General features: G+C 35.4%; 1 protein-coding gene across 3 annotated transcripts in view; it reads left to right on the top strand.

Annotated features, from left to right (window-relative positions):
- slc4a2a (solute carrier family 4 member 2a) overlaps positions 1 to 18981 on the top strand; it is a 384353-nt gene that overhangs the window by 330124 nt on the left and 35248 nt on the right. For all 3 annotated transcript variants that reach the window (XM_028803867.2, XM_051928815.1, XM_051928814.1), the window contains 3 exons: positions 844 to 980; positions 11744 to 11924; positions 18826 to 18961. In XM_028803867.2, the coding sequence (XP_028659700.2) occupies positions 844 to 980; positions 11744 to 11924; positions 18826 to 18961 (454 nt within the window). The remainder of the gene's footprint in view (positions 1 to 843; positions 981 to 11743; positions 11925 to 18825; positions 18962 to 18981) is intronic.

Genomic DNA, 18981 nt, shown 5'->3' with positions numbered 1-18981 from the left:
TTATTGTTACATATATAGGATTGTGTAGCAAGTCTTACTTTAACTGTATGGTTACTAAATAGTGTTTCTCAAAGCTACTACATAAATATAAATGATAACAGAAGAAAATGAATGTCCAACACCTCTAGTAGCAGAGTAGCCTCCTTTGCCCTTATGATTGCAGTTGAATATTTTTCTTAAATTCATCCATTGATGCAATATTTTGTAGGCTTTGGTATGAAACAGACATTAACATTTAGGATTTGGACTCAAATCTAAGTTAATGTTGGTTTCACATTTATAGTCAGTCTCAAGACCACAATGCAGTGTTCAATATGGTCCCTCCTGGGAACACTTTCTTCTCTCTTGTTTTAAATTAAAATACAAGGCATTCATGACAGTGACCTCTCAAGGAGTCCTATAGTGATGGCTGCAAAACCATTGACCTTCCAGCATACCATTATGCAGTGGACCTATCTTTCTTTGCTTGGTGTGAGTTTAATAATTACTGTATCTTTTGTAAGCTTTCTTAATCTCTAGACCTTCCCCTTTTTACAGTTTACCCAACAAGAAGTATGGTAGAAGAAAACAACCCCATTGTATTGTTAATATAACTATTACATGCATACAATATGGTTTAAATGGATTAGTACAGAGCAGTTCATGGTTACAGATTTAAGTGGATTATGTGAAATATATGAAATATTAATTTTCCATCTGCAGCAATTCTTTAGAGTAAATCTGAGATTTATGTCCTGTTTACTTACCACCATAAAGTTTAAAAAAAGCAAAACCACTTTGTTTTTCTTTTAATTGCCCCTCTGCCTTTTTAAAGAGCCTTTTGCACTTCTCAATCATTTCCAGGTCACAGATTTGAAGATGTCCCAGGTGTCAGGAGACATTTGGTCAGGAAAGGCACAAAATGCCAAGTTGTTCATATCAGCAAGGATCATAAGGAGCCTCTGATGAGAACCAAGAGTCGAGATCGCACGCCACATGAGGTGTGTACTTACTATTGCCTGTTTTGAGAGGTGCTGAACTATTATCCTCTTTTACATAATGCCATTATTTAAGAAGATGTATAAGAAATAGGTAATTTCATTCAAAATGTGGTGGAAAGGATTGTATATCTAACTACTGAAAGTCAGTACAGTAGAGTACTTCCCTATTCAATATTTCTCACTTATATAGAGAATAGATGGCAGAAATGCCAGCTATACTTAGGTCAAATACAGCTTTCATTTCTCAGTTCTTGTCTTCAGCCTAATTAACACATGTTAGATGTGAAGCAGTAAATCAAACAAACAAAAAGTAATTGATTAATAAAGCAATTTCTTGTAGTCATTGCTTTTCAGTCATTACTTCTCCTGGTTATATATTTCTTTCAAAAATAAAGTAATACAGCCTCATGTTTTGCCTGCCTGAACATACAGAAAAGTGCAAACAAACACAGTGCCACTTTTCAGGAACAAAAATAACAAACATCCAAAATGCGTTTTTATTGATTTATTTTTTTAATGTAGATAAATGGTCTTTAATTCATTCTTTAATTTTTCAGACATAGTTGGCTTGTAGCATCAAGCACAAAGTGAAAATCAGCATATCATAAGTCTCACTTTTTATCACACCACACAAGATTAAAGTCATCTGAGAACCTAATCTGTATGCCTATTGGGATATGGCATATATGTGTGTATTTTATATATACTTTAGGAGTGTAATCAAAAGGAATAACTATTTTAATTAAATCATTTGCAAATCATAAATATAATTCTAAACAGAAATTATTATTAAGTTGATATGCTACAATCAGGACATTGACACAATCTTCATAATTTTGTCTCTGTACACCACCAAAATTGATTTGAAACAAAGCAATCATTACGTGATAGTATAGACTCAGCTTTAATGCAAAGGGGTTAACAAAAATACTGTATGAGCTGTTTAGAAAAGACAGGCATTTGTATACATGGTCTCCCTATTTTCAGGGGCTTAAAAGTATTTGGACAAACTATCATAATCGTAAATATAACGATCATTTTCAGTATTTGGTTTAAAATCCTTTACAGTCAATGACTGCCTGGGACCCAGGCCACCAGCAAGTGCTGAGTTTCCACTCAAGTGATGCTTTGCCAGTCCTTTACTACAGTTGTCTTCGGTTGCTGCTTGTTCATTGGACTTTCTGCAATCAGTTTTATCTTCAGCAAATGAAATGCATATATAAATGGGTTGAGGTCAGTTGACTGACTTGATTGACTCAATTGACCATTGAAGAATACTCTACTTCCTTACATTGAAAAGCACTTGATATGCTTTCTCAGTATGTTTTGGCTCATTGTCCATCTATACTGTTAAGTGTTGTCTTATCAGTTTTGCAGCATTTGGCTGAATCTGAGCAGATAGTATAGCTATATACACTTCAGAATTCATCCTGCTATTTCTGCCAGCAGTCATAGCCTCAATAAACACTAGTGACTGACTTCCGTTCACAGCCATGCATTAACATGCCATAAAAATGCTTCCATCATGTTGCACAGATGATGTGGTATTCATCAGATCATGAGCCATTTCTTCTCTTCTCCGTAGTCCCAACGTTCTAGTATATATTGATCTTTGTTTCCTTGTTCCAGGACTAGACAGGTTTTTAAAAAATGTTTCCTAGCAAAGTCTAATCTGTCCTTCCAGTGCTTGAGGTTTACCAGTGCTTTTCACCTTGTGTTTAAACCTCTGTCTTTACTTTTATAAAGTCTTTTGTTGATTGTAGACTTTGGCAATAATAGATCTACCACCCAGAGAGTGTTCTTGGTTTGGCTAAATGTTTTGAAGAGGTTCTTCATTACCAAGGACAGAATTCTGCAGTCATCCAGCACAGTTGTTACTTAGAGCTTTTTCACTTTGAGCTACATAATTTGTATGAAAACGTGCTATATAAATAAATGTTGTTGTAGTTCTGTGGTTTTCCAGATCATCTGGTGTTGCTGAGTTCACCAGTGTTCTCCTTCTTTTTAAGAATATACCAAATGGTTGATTTGATGGGTTAGATTTTTTTTTTCTGCCTAATGATGGACTGTTTTTACTTGCATGGAGAGTTCACAATGACAGATTCCAAATGCAATTTCCACACTTGGAATCAATTCCAGACCTTTTGCCTGCTTAATAGTGAATGAAATAATGAGGGAACTGCTACCACCTGGCTGTGAAACAGCTTGTCAGTCAAATGTCCATATACTTTTGAGTCCTTGGAAATCAGGGGGCTATGCAGAAAAATGGCTGAAATTCCTAAACGACTCATACAATATTTTTGGTAAACCCCTTAAATTAAAGCTGAAAGTCTACACTTCAATCGCATTATAATTGCTTTGTTTCTATCCATTGTGGTGGCACACAGAGCCAAAATTATGAAAATTGTGTCACTGTCCAAATACGTATAGACTGTATGTCTCTAGGTCTATGCTCACTCATTTGTATTGCCTTATATATACACTATTGTTCAGAATTTTGGAATCACATAGAAATTTTCATGTCTTTGACAGAAATCAACACTTTTTTTTATTTAACGTACCATTAAATTAATTTAAAACAGAAACTACTACTAATATTGCAGACACTACTAATATTGTAGATGGCCAATACTGCTTCAAATGACTGGGTTATAAATTATTATTCACATATGTCTGCAAAGTCCCATTTATACCACTGTATTAGTAAACTCTGTTTGTACACCCTTAATTAATTATTTTTACATTCTTATTAATTATTAGAGGAGCATTTCTAGTTATATTAGCATGGCAGAAACCATTTACTCTGTTCAGTAAAGCATGTAAATTTTCTTTCCTTGGGTTGCAATGTACTAGCATTGATAAGTTTTAATTGTGGGTTACAAAATGGTAAAAACAAAACTGCTTTCTCAAAAATGTTAGTCAATTGTTGTTTTGTGAAATTAGGGTTATTTAATGGAAACTGAAGATTTCAGTAAAAAGGTGTCCATTACTGAAAGATAAAGACAAACTGGATCCAAGATAGAAAAAGAAGTGAGAGTCCTTTTTTTGTGAAACAGATGCCTTACAAGTCTATAGTTGGCCACTTGCAACACTCCTAATGTCTTGGCTGTATTTTTAAATCAATGAAATGGCAGCTTGTTAGAAAAAAATATACATACTGTATATATACAGTGTGTGTGTGTATATACAGTATGTGTGTGTGTGTGTGTGTGTGTGTATATATATATATATATATATATATATATATATACACACACACACACACACACATACTGTATATATACACACAGTAATTTTAGAGAACACTGTGTGTGTGTATGTGTGTGTGTATATATATATATATATATATATATATATATATATATATATATATATATATATATATATATATATAAATAATACTCACAAGTAAGAAAAATTATGTGAACCTCTTGGAAATAACTACATTCATGTATAAAATATGGTCAGTTTTTCATTTTAGTTGCAATAATGAACAAACGAATCTGTTTTAAGTAAAAACGCACAAATTATTGTTTTGTTCTAATACATTTTGAATACATCATTCACAGGTGTATGTTGAAAAAAGTATGTGAACCCCTAGACTAATTGCTAGTTGGAGTCATGAGTCATCAAACCTAGAGTCCAATCAATAAAACAAAATTAAAGATGTTGTTTACAAGTACTTTGACCTGTAAAAAAGACTCTTTTTTGAAAAAAAGACATTTCATTGTCAAAAAGACAATTCAAAAGACATTTTGAATTTACTATTCACAAGAAGCATCTGCTGATGTGAAGAATGCTTCACAAAAAAGAGATCTCAGAAAATCTACAATCAAGTGTAGTTGATTTGCATAAAGGTGTAAAGGGTTGCCAAGTAATTTCAAAGAGTTTAGATAGCCAGTCCACAGTTAGGCAAACCTTGTTTAAATGATAATGATCAGTACTGTCGCTACTTTCCCTAGAAATGGGTGCCCAGTCAAGTTGACTCGAAAGGCACAATTCAGAATAATCAATGAGGTAAAAAATAAAAATAAAAAAACAAGAGAACAGCTAAAGACTTGAACATGTATGGTGTCCATGGCAGGACACCAAAAGGTGACTTGCTGTCCAGAAGGCATTGCTGCAAGACTGCAGTTAGCCAAAAAAACATCTTGACACCCCACAATGCCATTGGGAAAATATTTTGTGGACTGATGAAACTAAAGTTGAATTGTTCAGTAAGAATATGCAGCAGTATGTATGGCATAAAAAGGGCACAACATCATCCAAATGGTGAAATACAGTGGAATGATCAGGATTAATTGCTGCTTTGCTGACTCTGGGGCTGGACAGCTTGCCATCATTGAGAGAAAAATGAATTCCCAAGTTTGTCAAGGTATCCTACAGGAAATTGTAGAAGTGGCTGTTGCCAGCTGCAGATCAGTAGAAGTTGGGTGATACAGCAGGACAATGACCCTAAACGTAAAAGTAAATTTACTACAGAATGGATTAAAAAACATGGAATTGCCTTTTGGAATGGCCCAGTCAGAGCCCAGACCATAACCTAATAGAGATGATGTGGAATTACCTTAGGATAGCCATTCACAATAGACCTCCTAAAAATATGGCTGAGCTGAAGCAGTTCTGTAATGAAGAATTGTCCAAAATTCTATCTGAGTATTGTGCAGGTCTGATCCACTGCTTCCAGAAGTGCTTTTGGTAGTGGTTATTGCTGCCAAAGGAGGTTAATCCAGTTATTAAATCTAAGGGTTCACTTACTTTTCTTACAGCACAATGTGAATGTTGACAGGTGTGTTCAATAAAGACATGAAAGTTTATAATTGTGTGTGTTATTTGCAGAAACATATTGTGTTTATCTATACTTCTGACTTAGTGGAAGATTTGATCACATTCTGTGTCCAATTAATGCAGACACCCTGTTATTTCACAAACTTTTTTCTTGCCTCTGTAAAAACCTGTATATGCACAAATGTTTTCTTGGTCTTATTTTTCTACTTGTATATTTTAAGAGCAGCTGGTTGTTTCTTGTTCCTCACGCATTGTCCTTAGAGAGGGCATGTCTTGATAATTCAGAAATGATCAACTTCACCTCAGTGCTCAAAAATGTGAAAAAACATCAACAGGTCTGACAGCAATTAAAAATGAATAGGCTTCTTACCTTTCAAATAAAAAAAAAAAAACCTTCTTTAGTAACCTAACACCTGAAGTGACTGAAAGTTTCAATCAGTCACTGATGATTTATTTAAACAGCAGGTTGTTCTAGGAAGGCCTGTACAATCGCGTTGCAGAGCACACAAACGGTATGGTGGCAGGGGCTGGCGCACATGCCCCTGAACCATCTCACTGACCATGGTCTTGCTGCACTTTATAAAGGACAACCCTGAGCATCAAAAGGTGAGGCTTAATAAAACTAGTAAAAAAAAATTATACACTACCATTGTTATGTTTGCACATGGAAATACTGTGCAATTAATATGCATAGGAAATATACAGTAAGGTTTATATATTATAAATTATAAAAATTTCATTAAAGTATTTAGATACAAAATCACCATTGTTGAGATTTTTTTTCTTCATTTGTGTTGAATTTCCTTGCCAAGTTCATCTATATTTTATAATGCATAACACTAACATAGTTGTACGTTACTTAACCTGGTAAATGTTTGAGTACTTTTTAAGCAGTGTAATTGTAGAAGTAAAATAACACACAGATTTTGTCAGGTTAACAGATTTACAAAAAAAATGCAAACAGTGTAGTTGATCTTATTCTAGCAATGTTTAAGAGGCATGGAAAAGAAAAGTTCAGAATGCTGTTTGTAGTATAAAGGGTGATTCTTACATTAGCAGACATTTATCCTAACATCATGAATATAAGTTTCAGTGTTAACAGAATGAAAGAATGGCTGGTGTTTTAGAAATTAATATGAATTATGTTGTTTTTTAATCTTTTTGGCCTTAAAATCTTTGTCCTGTGTCAGTGTTTACTTTTTTCAAACATTTAGGTTTTTAATGAGCTTAATTTCATTTTTTTGTGGTCATGTCAATTTTGTGTGATTGCAGTCTTGTTAGTGTTTGTATGATTATAATGTTTATATCAAAGAGACTATGAGATTTTCAAGTGGCATATTTTAATCTTGTAACATTGAGCTATACAAATCTGCACTTTGTTTAAATACAGTGATCAGTGAAACAGTAGAGTTTAATTTTGTGTAAGGTTTCACTAAAATACCCCTAAAATTCACATATAATTTGCAAGTAATCTTTGCAATTGAGAAATGGAAAACACTAGTTATTTTTTGTTGGAAAGTAGAGATTTTTTCTCCCTGAGGGTTTTCTGTAGCTGAAACCACCACCATCTCCTTCATTTGCCTCATACACTGTCTGCTTGCACATTTGTGGCACCAGTTCCACCTTTTACTGCTCATATGGGGTCAGAGGTAACACTATGTGCACTTAATTTTCCCAGTTCTGTTAGCCAGTCAAAGCCAGGATCTTTCTGGAAGCTCACTAGTAGAGAAGTGCCACCAAAGTACATGAACTTGCTGTCTGCCTGCACCTCCTATTCTACTTTTGCCCATGGACAAAAAGGTTGCAGATGAGATGAAAATATATGTGGTAATGGTGTGAATTTCACTTGTGGAAAAACACTTTCACCATTTTTTTTGCTAAACAATGCTCCAGGTTTTGCTGAGATTTAGTGTGAATTGTTTCCCTCTTCACTACTTATATGTCAATGTCAACTTTATTTATATAGCACATTTAAAACAACATAGGAATGCTGTGGCTAAAGTATTTTACAATAATAGAATTAAAGAAAAAACATACAATTAACATGAATAACATAAATAGAAATAAATGAACATAAATAAAATAAATAATAAATAGAAATAATGTTACATAATCACCATGAGGAAACCATCAGTATTACTGAAGGTCACGGAATGCAGGTGAATAGAAATGAGTCTTTAATCTTGTTTTAAACAGTTCAATTGTAGATAACTCCATTATGTGATGAGGTAAAGAGTTCCACAGGCGAGGAGCAGCAGCTACAAAAGCCCTGTCCCCCTTAGTTTTACACTTGGTACGAGGAACAACAAGAGACAACTGACTAGAAGATCTAAGCACTCTGGATGGCTGGTGTAAAACACACAATTCGGATAAATAGGCAGGAGCAAGCCCATGTAAAGATTTAAAAACTAGCAACAAGATTTTTAAATCAATTTGAAAATTGACAGGCAGCCAGTGTAAAGAAGCTAATATTGGAGAAACAGTGTCATACTTTCTTGCCCCAACCAGAAAGCGAGCAGCAGCATTCTGGACCAACTGTAACCTGTGTATCAGGGATTTGCTAATCCCAAAATGCAGTGATCCCTCCTCGATTGCGGGGGTTGCGTTCCAGAACCCCCTGCGAAAAGTGAAAATCTGCAAAGTAGAAACCATATGTTTATATGGTTATTTTTATATTGTAATGCTTGGGTCACAGAAACACAGGAGGTTGTAGAGAGACAGGAACTTTATTCAAACATTGCAAACAAACAATTGTCTCTTTTTCAAAAGTTTAAACGTGCTCCATGACAAGACAGAGATGACAGTTCCGTCTCACAATTAAAAGTATGCAAACATATCTTCCTCTTCAAAGGAGTGCGTATCAGGAGCAGAGAATGTCAGAGCAAGAGAGAGAGAAAAGCAAACAATCAAAAATCGATAGGTGCTGTTTGAGCTTTTAAGTATGTGAAGCACCGTGCGGGAAGCATATCGCGCAACAAAGAAACCACAAGTACACCCAGCAAGGAAGGGAGCAATGTGAAGGTAGTCTTTCAGCATTTTTTGAGCAGCAGCCATATTCTGTAGGGGAGCGAACAGCCCCCGTGCTCACAATAAATCTGAGGAGTTTTATTTAATATGTAATACGTGCTCTGATTGGGTAGCTTCTCAGCCATCTGCCAATAGCGTTCCTTGTATGAAATCAACTGGGCCAACCAACTGAGGAAGCATGAACCAGAAATTAAAAGACCCATTGTCCACTAAAACCCATGAACCAGCGAAAAATCCGCGATATATATTTAAATATGCTTACATATAAAATCCGCGATAGAGTGAAGCCGCGAAAGTCGAAACGCGATATAGCGAGGGATTACTGTACAGCGAGTTGCAGTAATTGAGGCGAGAAAAGATAAAAGCATGAGTAGCTTTCTCAAGATCCCTAGAAGATAAAAAAGGCTTGATCTTACCTAATAGACGAAGCTGGAAAAAGCAACTCTTGACTACAGAATTAACTTGTTTCTCAAAAGAGAGGTTACTGTCAAATATAACACCTAGATTGCTGACTTGAGGTTTGCAAGAGACAGAGAAAGAGCCAAGAAGTCCAAGACCAATTTGGGCTTTAGCTGATGGACCCACTTATAAGCACCTCCCATTTTATTTTGATTCAGATCAAGAAAATTATTAGCCATCCAGGATCTTAGTTCAGAAAGACAGTTGTGCAGTTGATTTATTGCAGAGTTGCAGACGGGAATATAAACCTGTGTATCATCAGCATAGCAGTGAAAAGAAATGTTACATTTCCTAAAAAATAGCTCCAATAGGGTGAAGGTATATAGAGAATAAGATAGGACCCAAAATGGATCCCTGAGGAACACCACATTTAAGAGGAGCAGTAGACAAAAAAGAGGAATTTAAAGTCATTGAAAAGTGTCTACCAGTTAGGTATGACCTGAACCAGTTAAGAACAGCCCCTTTAATCCCAACAAGATGTTCAAGCCGCAACACCAATATGTCGTGGTCAATAGTGTCAAAGGCAGCAGTCAGGTCCAGGAGGACAAGGACCGCAGTGCCACCTGAGTCAGTAATAATAGAGATGTCATTGAATACTTTAAGGAGGGCCATCTCAACACCATGATAACGCCTAAAGCCAGATTGGTAGATCTCAAATAAATCATTGTTTTTAAGGCAGGGTTGAGCAAAGTCATTCCTGGAGGGCCGCAGTGGGTGCAGGTTTTTGTTCCAACCCAGTTGCTTAATTAGAAAACAATCCTTGCCAATAATTTAATTTCATAGCTTGTTAGTGCTTTAACTCTGCTATGTCAAGTCATTCTCATATCCTAGATTTTTTTTTCCATTCTAAGGATATCATTCAAATACTTTGAAGTGTAAAATGGATGAGTAATTGTCAATCCTTCACTTTTTTCTCTTCTCTTTCCATCCAAGTATTTAATTAAACCAAATATTGCACGATAAATACACACAGGTGTAAAGGGTAACAAGCAAAATGGATAACTGCTGGTTTCTTTTGTCATTTGCATCTTATTGCTAATAAGTAGCAATTAAAAACCGAGAATGCAGCTGTTTAAGACTTAAATAAGCAATAAGGGTTCAAAATCTTAATGAGGGAGATAACTAAAATGAAGCAGAAGTGTTTCTAGAGCAATAAGTGCTTCTTATTAAGCAATTGGGTTGGAACAAAAACCTGCAGCCTCTGCGGCCCTCCAGGAATGACTTTACCCACCCCTGAGTTAAGGTGATCAACCAATTGATTATAAATAATTCTTTGTAATATTTTAGCCAGAAATGGCAATTGGGAAATGGGGTGAAAATTTGCAAAAACTCTAGGATCTAATTCTGCCTTTTTTAGACCAGGACGCACTGCAGCATGTTTAAAAAATATGGGCATAACCCCCTCACTAATAGAATCATTGATAATGGCTAGTAAAAATGGGCCCAAAACATCAAAGGCTTCCACTAAGTTTAAGGGTGTCAATAGTTCTTTTTAGCTGTGAAAGTGAGACAGGATCAAAAGAGTCTAATACAATACCATTATTAATAGTAGGAAGTTCATAGTCAGTTGGAACAATACCGCAGTGAATTTTATCAATTTTACTGACAAATGAAAAAAAGAAATTGCTCACATGAAAGAGCACTGCTATTTAATCCCATCACAGAATGAGGGGTGAATGGCCACATTAATTGAATTAAATAGGACCCTAGGATTCGGAAAATGATGGGAAACTAAATCAGCGAAGAAATCATGTTTAGATTTCTTAACTGCAAACTGGAAGTTGAATAGAGAAGTCCTAAAAATCTGTTTAGAAACAATCAGACCATCTTTTTTCCAACGGTATTCTGCAGTTCGACAGGTGCAGCGCAGCGATCGCATAGTTTCATTTAGCCAGGGAGCAGGTCTTCCATTATTACAGTGTGTCTTGAGCGGAGCAATTGAGTCTAATACCGTTTTACAAGAAGAATTAAATTCTAAGACAGAATCATCGATACAATCATATTTGACATGCACATCAAGACTAGAGAATATGTTTTTAAAATCGGATATAATAGCTTCTAATAACCTGGTCAGCTCAATTGCAGTAACATTCAATGGCTTGAGAAGCCTGTGATACTATTTTACATGTGACAGACTCCTCATATAGTTTAAAATTAGAGGGAATGTATTTTTTTAGGAGGGGATAACTTAAATTTATATCTTATTTAATTGTGAAATATTAAATTTTTCTGTGTAATGACTATAGTATCTTTTTATACACCAAATAAAAAGAGGTAGGGTGTCTATGTAAAACCAAAAGATGTAACCTGACTATTTGAGCAATAAAATTTATCTGCACTTAAGAATCTTGGTATTTTTTTTCCACTCAAGGACATTGTAAAATATTGAAGTTTCTTATGTGGGATACTGGTAAATTTCACCTTGGGAAATTTTGTACTTGATCATATTATTTAAACAATATTCTTAAGTGTTCTGTTAACTTTACCAGGTATTTGTAGAGCTGAATGAGCTAATCCTGGATAAAAACCAAGAAATGCAATGGAGGGAAACAGCACGATGGATTAAGTTTGAAGAGGATGTAGAGGAGGAGACAGACCGCTGGGGCAAACCCCATGTTGCCTCACTGAGCTTTCGCAGCCTTTTGGAGCTTCGCAAGACCATTGCACAAGGTAAACATTTAGGGTGATGGTGGACATTTGTTCACCTTAATTGAATGTTTCCTTAAACATCTTTCACATGTAAAAGAAGAGATGATGTTAAATTCAATTTACCAGTCAATCTGTCGCGTTTATAGAATGTAGAGAATTAAATCAATACATGGTACAGACTATAAGATTAACAACTGCACTGTTTGTCTTGTATCTTTTTTTTATATTGTTCTTAAAGTAGTAATTTTGCCAAAAATTGTTTTTGACCAAACATCTCATTGTTGCTGTACTTAATTAGGGCCAGTATCAGAGCATGGTCAAAAATTGTGTTGAAGTTTTTTGTCCCTTGAATTTCTGTAAGTTTAATAAACAACTCTCAACTGTGATGCAAGCTTTTAGTTTATTTAGCATTTAGTATGTGGTGCATTTATTATTTTTATATACAGTAACTGCATATATTCAAGATTGTGTGTTGTCTGTCTATATATTGTATATGTTATGTATTTTTAGACTATGTCAGAAAGGTGCTCCTTCCAGGGCGTTTTCCTACCTTTCCTCATTTGTTGCTGGGTTCCTGCGCAAGTTAAGAAAAGTGGAGAGTTTGATTATGTATGCAATGATTTGGTGTGGCTCTTTCATGGAAGGTATTAGAGCACTGCTTCATGTGAATGTAAATTTAAATGTAATGGTATTTAAACTTAGAAAAAAATCATACATTTAAGGATAAAAATATTAACGTTTTGGTGATGTAAAAAGATGATTCCTTATGTATACTCATAATAGATTTTATACCTAAAACAGGAATTTAGATTTCATAAAAATTTTTTATACAATGTAAATTAAAAATGAATTTGGAATTTTTTATTTCATTATGCTGTTATCTGTAACTTCATTTGTGTGAGGAACATGCCTATAGCCAGCATTATTTCAGTTTTGCTCATGCCACTTTCAATCTTTTCTGCTTTGCGCTACTTGCTCTTGAAGTTTATGTTGTCACTTTTACTGAGTAACAGTACACAGCTCTAATTTTAAATCTTCTCATCCAATTAAAACTATCAACGTCTCTGTATTTTCTAATAAGTCACTCTAATGTGAGTTAGTTTGTATTTATTATAGTATTTTTATAAAGAGATCTGTTATTTATTCTTTGACTAAAAAGCTGTGGTTTGTAGGTGTGGGCCACTGTTATAATGACCACCTGTGAAAGAGGTCTCAAATCTGACAGTGACATCTCCATTTTGGGAATTGGTACCTACTGGAGATGCAACATTTTTGTCTTATCAGTAGAAAGAGTTGACTTTAGAACTGTACAGGCCTGTTACCCAGTCTACCGTTTTTCTTCTAGTTGTGAATCTCTTTGTGTCATAAGTCTTTTTCCCATTGCCTCAAGAACTTTCTTGTATCCTTTGCTGACAACAATATTCCACTGTTCCATCCATACTTCATGCATGTGCTGTGATACTTTAGTTTGACCAGCTGACTTTACAAAGATAAATGATTTGGCCTCCATCAAACTAACTTATGACAAGGTCATTGCATTCATTTTGGGGTATCCTGACAGTGATAGTGTCCCAAGGTCACCATGATTTGACTACCTCCTATGATCTTGTTTTTTTGCTAAGCCCATGGCATAGCCACCATAGAGGCACTTATATGTATACTGGACTTGCAAACATAATTATATACATTCAGTATCTGCTTTGGTAGTTTTGTTGCAAATTCATGGGAGCAATTGTTTTTTTTTTTGGTCAGAGTATAATAAAAAGGGCAGAATTTGTCATTCTGTTTGATATGCTGCAAATCTAATGTTGTGGAGGCCTAAGGATGGGAGCTGATGTGCTAAGCAGGGCAAAAGAAATATTAGTGGATGTCACAACACAATACACAGTTTGCAGCAGTAAAGCAGAATAAGGGAACAATGTACTGTTAGAAATACTATGCTATAATAATAATCATCATTTATTTTATTTATAGGTGCCTTTCAAGGCACACAAGTACACCTTACAGAGCACATTAATAACAACAGTTGCAACATGAATTTAATAAAATATTACAGTACAATAAAACCAGAATAATTACAATAATAAAATTAATTTAAATTTATCAGCTAAAATTATCATACAGAATAAGCCATCTTAAAAAGATGTTTTAAGATGAGATTTAAAGGTAGAAAGAGAGTTGATATTACGAGTGTCTTGTGGGAGAGAGTTTTTAGAGACGAGGGGCTACTCGACTGTAAGCTCTAAACCCCATGGTAGACAAGCAAGCAGGAGCTACAGTATAATAAGATTGACAGAGGAAGAAGATATAAGAATACCAGAAGGAATGGAGATGTGAAGAAGATCAGAAAGATAAGGAAGTGCCAGATTATGAAAGGTATTGTAAGTAATAAGCAGAATTTTAAAATCAATGTGATATTTAATAGGGAGCCAGTGAAGCTGTTGAGGGACAGGAGTAATGTGTTCTATGGAAGGGATCTGGTAATAATACAAGCTGCAGCATTCTGAACCAATTGGAGTTTGTAAAAGAGTTTCTGAGGAAGACCAGAAAGGATAAAATTACAATAATCAATACGAGACCAGAGCATGAACAAGAATAGCAGTGCTGGTAGCTAAAACAGATGGACGTCAATAGCTGGTATTATGTAGATGGAAATATGCAGACTGAGTAACATAATTAATATGTGCCTCGAATTTTAAGGTACTATCGAGAATAACACTTAAGCTCTTAACTTGGGAGGAAAAAGAAATTAGAGAATTATTAATAGTCAATGAAATATCACATTTATCCAAAACAGATTTAGTTCCCACCAGAAGTGTTTTGTCACTATTTAATTTTGGACAATTAGCAGAGACCCATGATTTAATTTCCTGCAGACAGTCAGAGAGGAAAGAAGGTGGAAGACTGGAATCAGGCTTAGTAGACAGATAGAGCTGGGTGTCATCAACATAACAGTGAAAATGAATACTAATTTTCCTAAAGATATGACCAAGGGGCAGAAGATAAATATTAAATAGAAGGGGACCCAAGACAGAGCCCTGGGGGAACACTACTAACAAATGAGCGAACCTGTGATCCGAAATTTTTTTAATTGTACAAACTGTGTACAGTCTGAGCGATTAATATCTCTAAGATTTAAACCAGGCATGTGAAGTGCCAATAATACCAATTGATTTTAATCTCTCAAGAAGAGTATCATGAGAAATTGCATCGAAGGCAGAGCTCAGATCAAGGAGCACAAGTATGGTTAACAGCCCAGAGTCAAGTGCCATTAGCTGGTCATTGGTGATTTTAACCAGAGCTGTCTTTGTACTGTGAAATGGAGGAAAGCCAGACTGAAATCATTTAAACAAATGATTGTCCGTAAGGTAATAGTGAACCTGTTCAGCAACAGTTTTTTCAAGTGTTTTTGAAAGGAAAAGTAAATTTGAGATTGGATAATAATTATTTAAGTTGTAGGGATCTGCACCAGATTTCTTGAGAATTGCAGTTATTACAGCCATTTTAAAAGATAAAGGAACAAGTCCAGAGATAAGGGAAGAATGTATGATGTTAGTTATTAGAGAGGAAATAGAAGACAAACAGAATTTAACCAAATAACTAGAAATTGGATCCAGCTGACAGGTAGAGGGCTTGGATTTTCTAATACAGTGGACCCTTGACTTACGAACTCAATTCGTTCGCGAGGGCTGGTTGTAACTCAAGTTGGTTGTAAGTCAAGACTATTTTTCCCATAAGAAATAATGGAAATACCCATAATGCGTTCCGAACCTCCCACAGCAACACTTACTTAACCTTTTCATTAAAAAAAAGGGTTGTATAATGTGCATAATTTACCAAAACACCAATAATTTTTCTAATGTACTAACCAAAAAGTTATAAAAAGTGCCTAGCCTTCCAGAAACAACAATTGCATACTGTACTCACCATTTAATTTGACATCTTTGGGCTGCAGGAAAGGAGGAGGAGGAGAATGAAATGGAAGGTGGTTATTGTTTGGAAGGGGCCTCCTTATACAAATCTTTTCTTTGTAAAATTGTCGAGATGGTGGATTTCGACATGCTGTACATATTAGCGAGATCGGTCACATGAACACCACTCTCATATTTACACACAAGTTCCTTCTTCGTTTCAATTGTGATCGCTTTCTTTACCTTCGTTACCTTCTCTTTATTCCTTAGCAATTATCGAAAAAAATTATGTAAATCACTGCACTGACCGAAATTACGTCCACAAACACATGTATCTGGGCTCCGACTGACGCTTACAAACAGTCTCGGCTGTTTGTTTACAATCACGCAAGCGGATACACGTGACCGCATTCAGGTCGTAAATCAAAACAAAACTTTTGGTCGTAAATCAAGTTGTTCGCATGTCAGGCCAGTCGTATATCAAGGGTCGACTGTAATACCAAATTTTTCTTCCACAGTTGGGAGTTTAAAACTGGTAAGAAAAGAAGGGGGATCATAAAATACTCCATGTATGGAATTTCCAAAACTAGTCAACTGTTGGTGGATATTCTCAATTTTCATATTAAAAAAGGTCATAAAAGACTTACATTGGTCAGTACAGTAAAACTAAGATGGAAAACTGTCAGGAGGCCAGAGAATTTTGTTTACAGTTGAGAATAAAACCCTAGTATTCCCTTCAGCTGACTCAATTAATGTTGCATAATAAGTAGTTTTTGCTGCAGACAAAGCATCCTTATAGACATGCATGTGTTCATCAAACATATTCTTATTGACATCAAAGCCCCTCTTTTTATAAAGGCATTCCAAACGTCGGCCCTTAGCTTTATGTTGGCGAAGTTCTTTGGTGAACAAGGGGGCAGAGTGGATGAAAGAGACAGTCTGGGTTTTCAGAGGAGTAAGATTGTCTAAAAGGCTGCATAGACCATTGTTATAGTGGGAAACTAATTCATCTGTGGTAACTAAATTGTAACTACTGGGCAGACTGTCGACTCCTTTGGAGAAGGCAATTAAATCAATATTCTTAATATTGCGAAATGAGATAGAATGGAAAAGATTTGATAAGATAATATTTAGTCGATATTAAAGGACACCAGTTTGTGATCGGATATCAACAGGTCAGATGCTGTACAATTATAAGGAGTAACACCAGGGCAACAAATAAGATCAAGAATATAGCCTTTAAAGTGAGTAGGAGAGTCTATAAATTGCTGTAGACCAATACTATCAAGGCATGATATAAAAATCGCTCATAAGATTATCAGTAACAGTGTCCATATGTATATTAAAATCACCCAACAAAATAACATTAGGTGACAAAGAACAAAGAGAATTTACAAACTCAGACAGTTCATTTAAAAAGTTCTTATTCAACTTGGGCAGTCAATAAATAGTGGCAAGTATAGTGGGAGTAGGTCCATTGATTTGCAAGACAATGGATTCAAACAGGGCATACTGATGCACAGTTTTAGAGCATACGTTCATCTCCACTCTGTGGATTATCGTGAGACCTCCACCATGACCAGAGGCACAGGGTTTTCAGTTTTGTTAAACAAATTCAGGGGAACAGCTTGATTAAGCTGTGAAAAATCACTGGGTTGCTGCCAGGTCTCAGTTAAGCAAAAAAAGAATCAAACTTATGGTCTGTTAACAGATCATTGAGTTATAGGCCCCTTACGAGTGAGTGAACGGACATTGAATAGCCCAATGGCAAGTTTGATTTTCCCATGTGTTGCTATAGCCAACCTCGTTAGGTTAGCTAGCACACTAAGGTCAGCAGTCCGTCCAGATCTCCGTGAAGTTCAAAGAAAAATAGACCAAAAAGACAGTATTGGCCTGTGGTCATAATAGTTGAAGTTCCGTCGAGAACCGCAGTGAATGTATTTCCGATGGGAGAGACGGAGAATATCCCGGTGATGGCAAAATGCTGAAGGTGGTTCTGACAGGTGACACTGAAGTTGAAGAAGCTCCGCTGCCGTATCCTTGTAAATCAATGTCACTGGATAAAGCATTAAAAACAGGACAATCCAGGCAAACACACTCCCAAGTAGCAGCTCGTCAATCCGTACTATGGATTCCAGCCGGAGAAAGCAGATCGCAGCACCAAGATAAACACAGTAGAGCAGCGGCAGCCAGTAGCACCAGCGTTTGCTCGCAGTGAGACAATGTAGTGTAGTATAGGCTTCTAGATTTCAGCTAAGTTTGTTAAGCAGGAATTTGCATGATCTTTTAATTCTCCTTGAGATCTTCCAAGTTACTTGTTGAAGAAGTCAGATTATTTGGAGTTTTTTTTTCTTTTTTTCTTTCAGAAACCACATTTGTTGAATATCAGTATGATGTTGGAATCTTGAAACTGAAAAATCTCTGTTCAAAAGACTACATCCTCTTTTCTGTTTCATACTGTTTGATTTTTATATTTCTACAACATAGGCCATAAATATTTGTGATCTTACCCTTTTGCCTTTTTGTTCTCTAATTTTAGTATAACTGCACTTTATTTTGGACATTAGAGGTCAAGTGATTCAAATCACAATGAAAGTTTTTGTTATATAGTGTCTTTTTTCAAATTTTAAATAAAAGCCAATATACCATCCCTTTTTTGGCAACAGATGTATTTCTCATGTTATGAAAATTATTTTAAAATTTTATGCTGTAAAGGTTGGTTTAAACATTACTCTACTCAGACTTTGTAAAGAATTCTTACATCATTAATGGCATATGCTGGACTGAAATTTGGAAAGGCAACTTTCTTATAAATTCTAGTTCTCCTTGGCCTACATATCAGGTCTCAGAATTTAGCAAACTTCCTTGTGTGAAACCTAATACTAATTGCTTAGTTAAAAATATAAAATTATGTATGAAATATTTACATGAGAGGAAAAAAAAATCTTTTTTGGGGCATCTAATTGCAGATGAAGTAAAGTTAAAGCATTGAATTATTGTATTTATTTTAGGCGCTGTCTTACTTGACTTGGAACAAAAGACTTTGCCTGGTATTGCACACCAGGTGGTAGAGCAGATGATCATCTCAGATCAGATAAAAGCAGAAGATCGGGCCAACGTTTTGAGGGCTTTGTTACTCAAGCATAGGTAAGAATGTTGTTGGGATG

Source organism: Erpetoichthys calabaricus, chromosome 6 (assembly GCF_900747795.2).
Source record: "Erpetoichthys calabaricus chromosome 6, fErpCal1.3, whole genome shotgun sequence".
NCBI lineage: Eukaryota > Metazoa > Chordata > Cladistia > Polypteriformes > Polypteridae > Erpetoichthys > Erpetoichthys calabaricus.
Note: the sequence above shows the minus strand (reverse complement) of the source record. Positions and strands in the feature narration are given on the sequence as shown.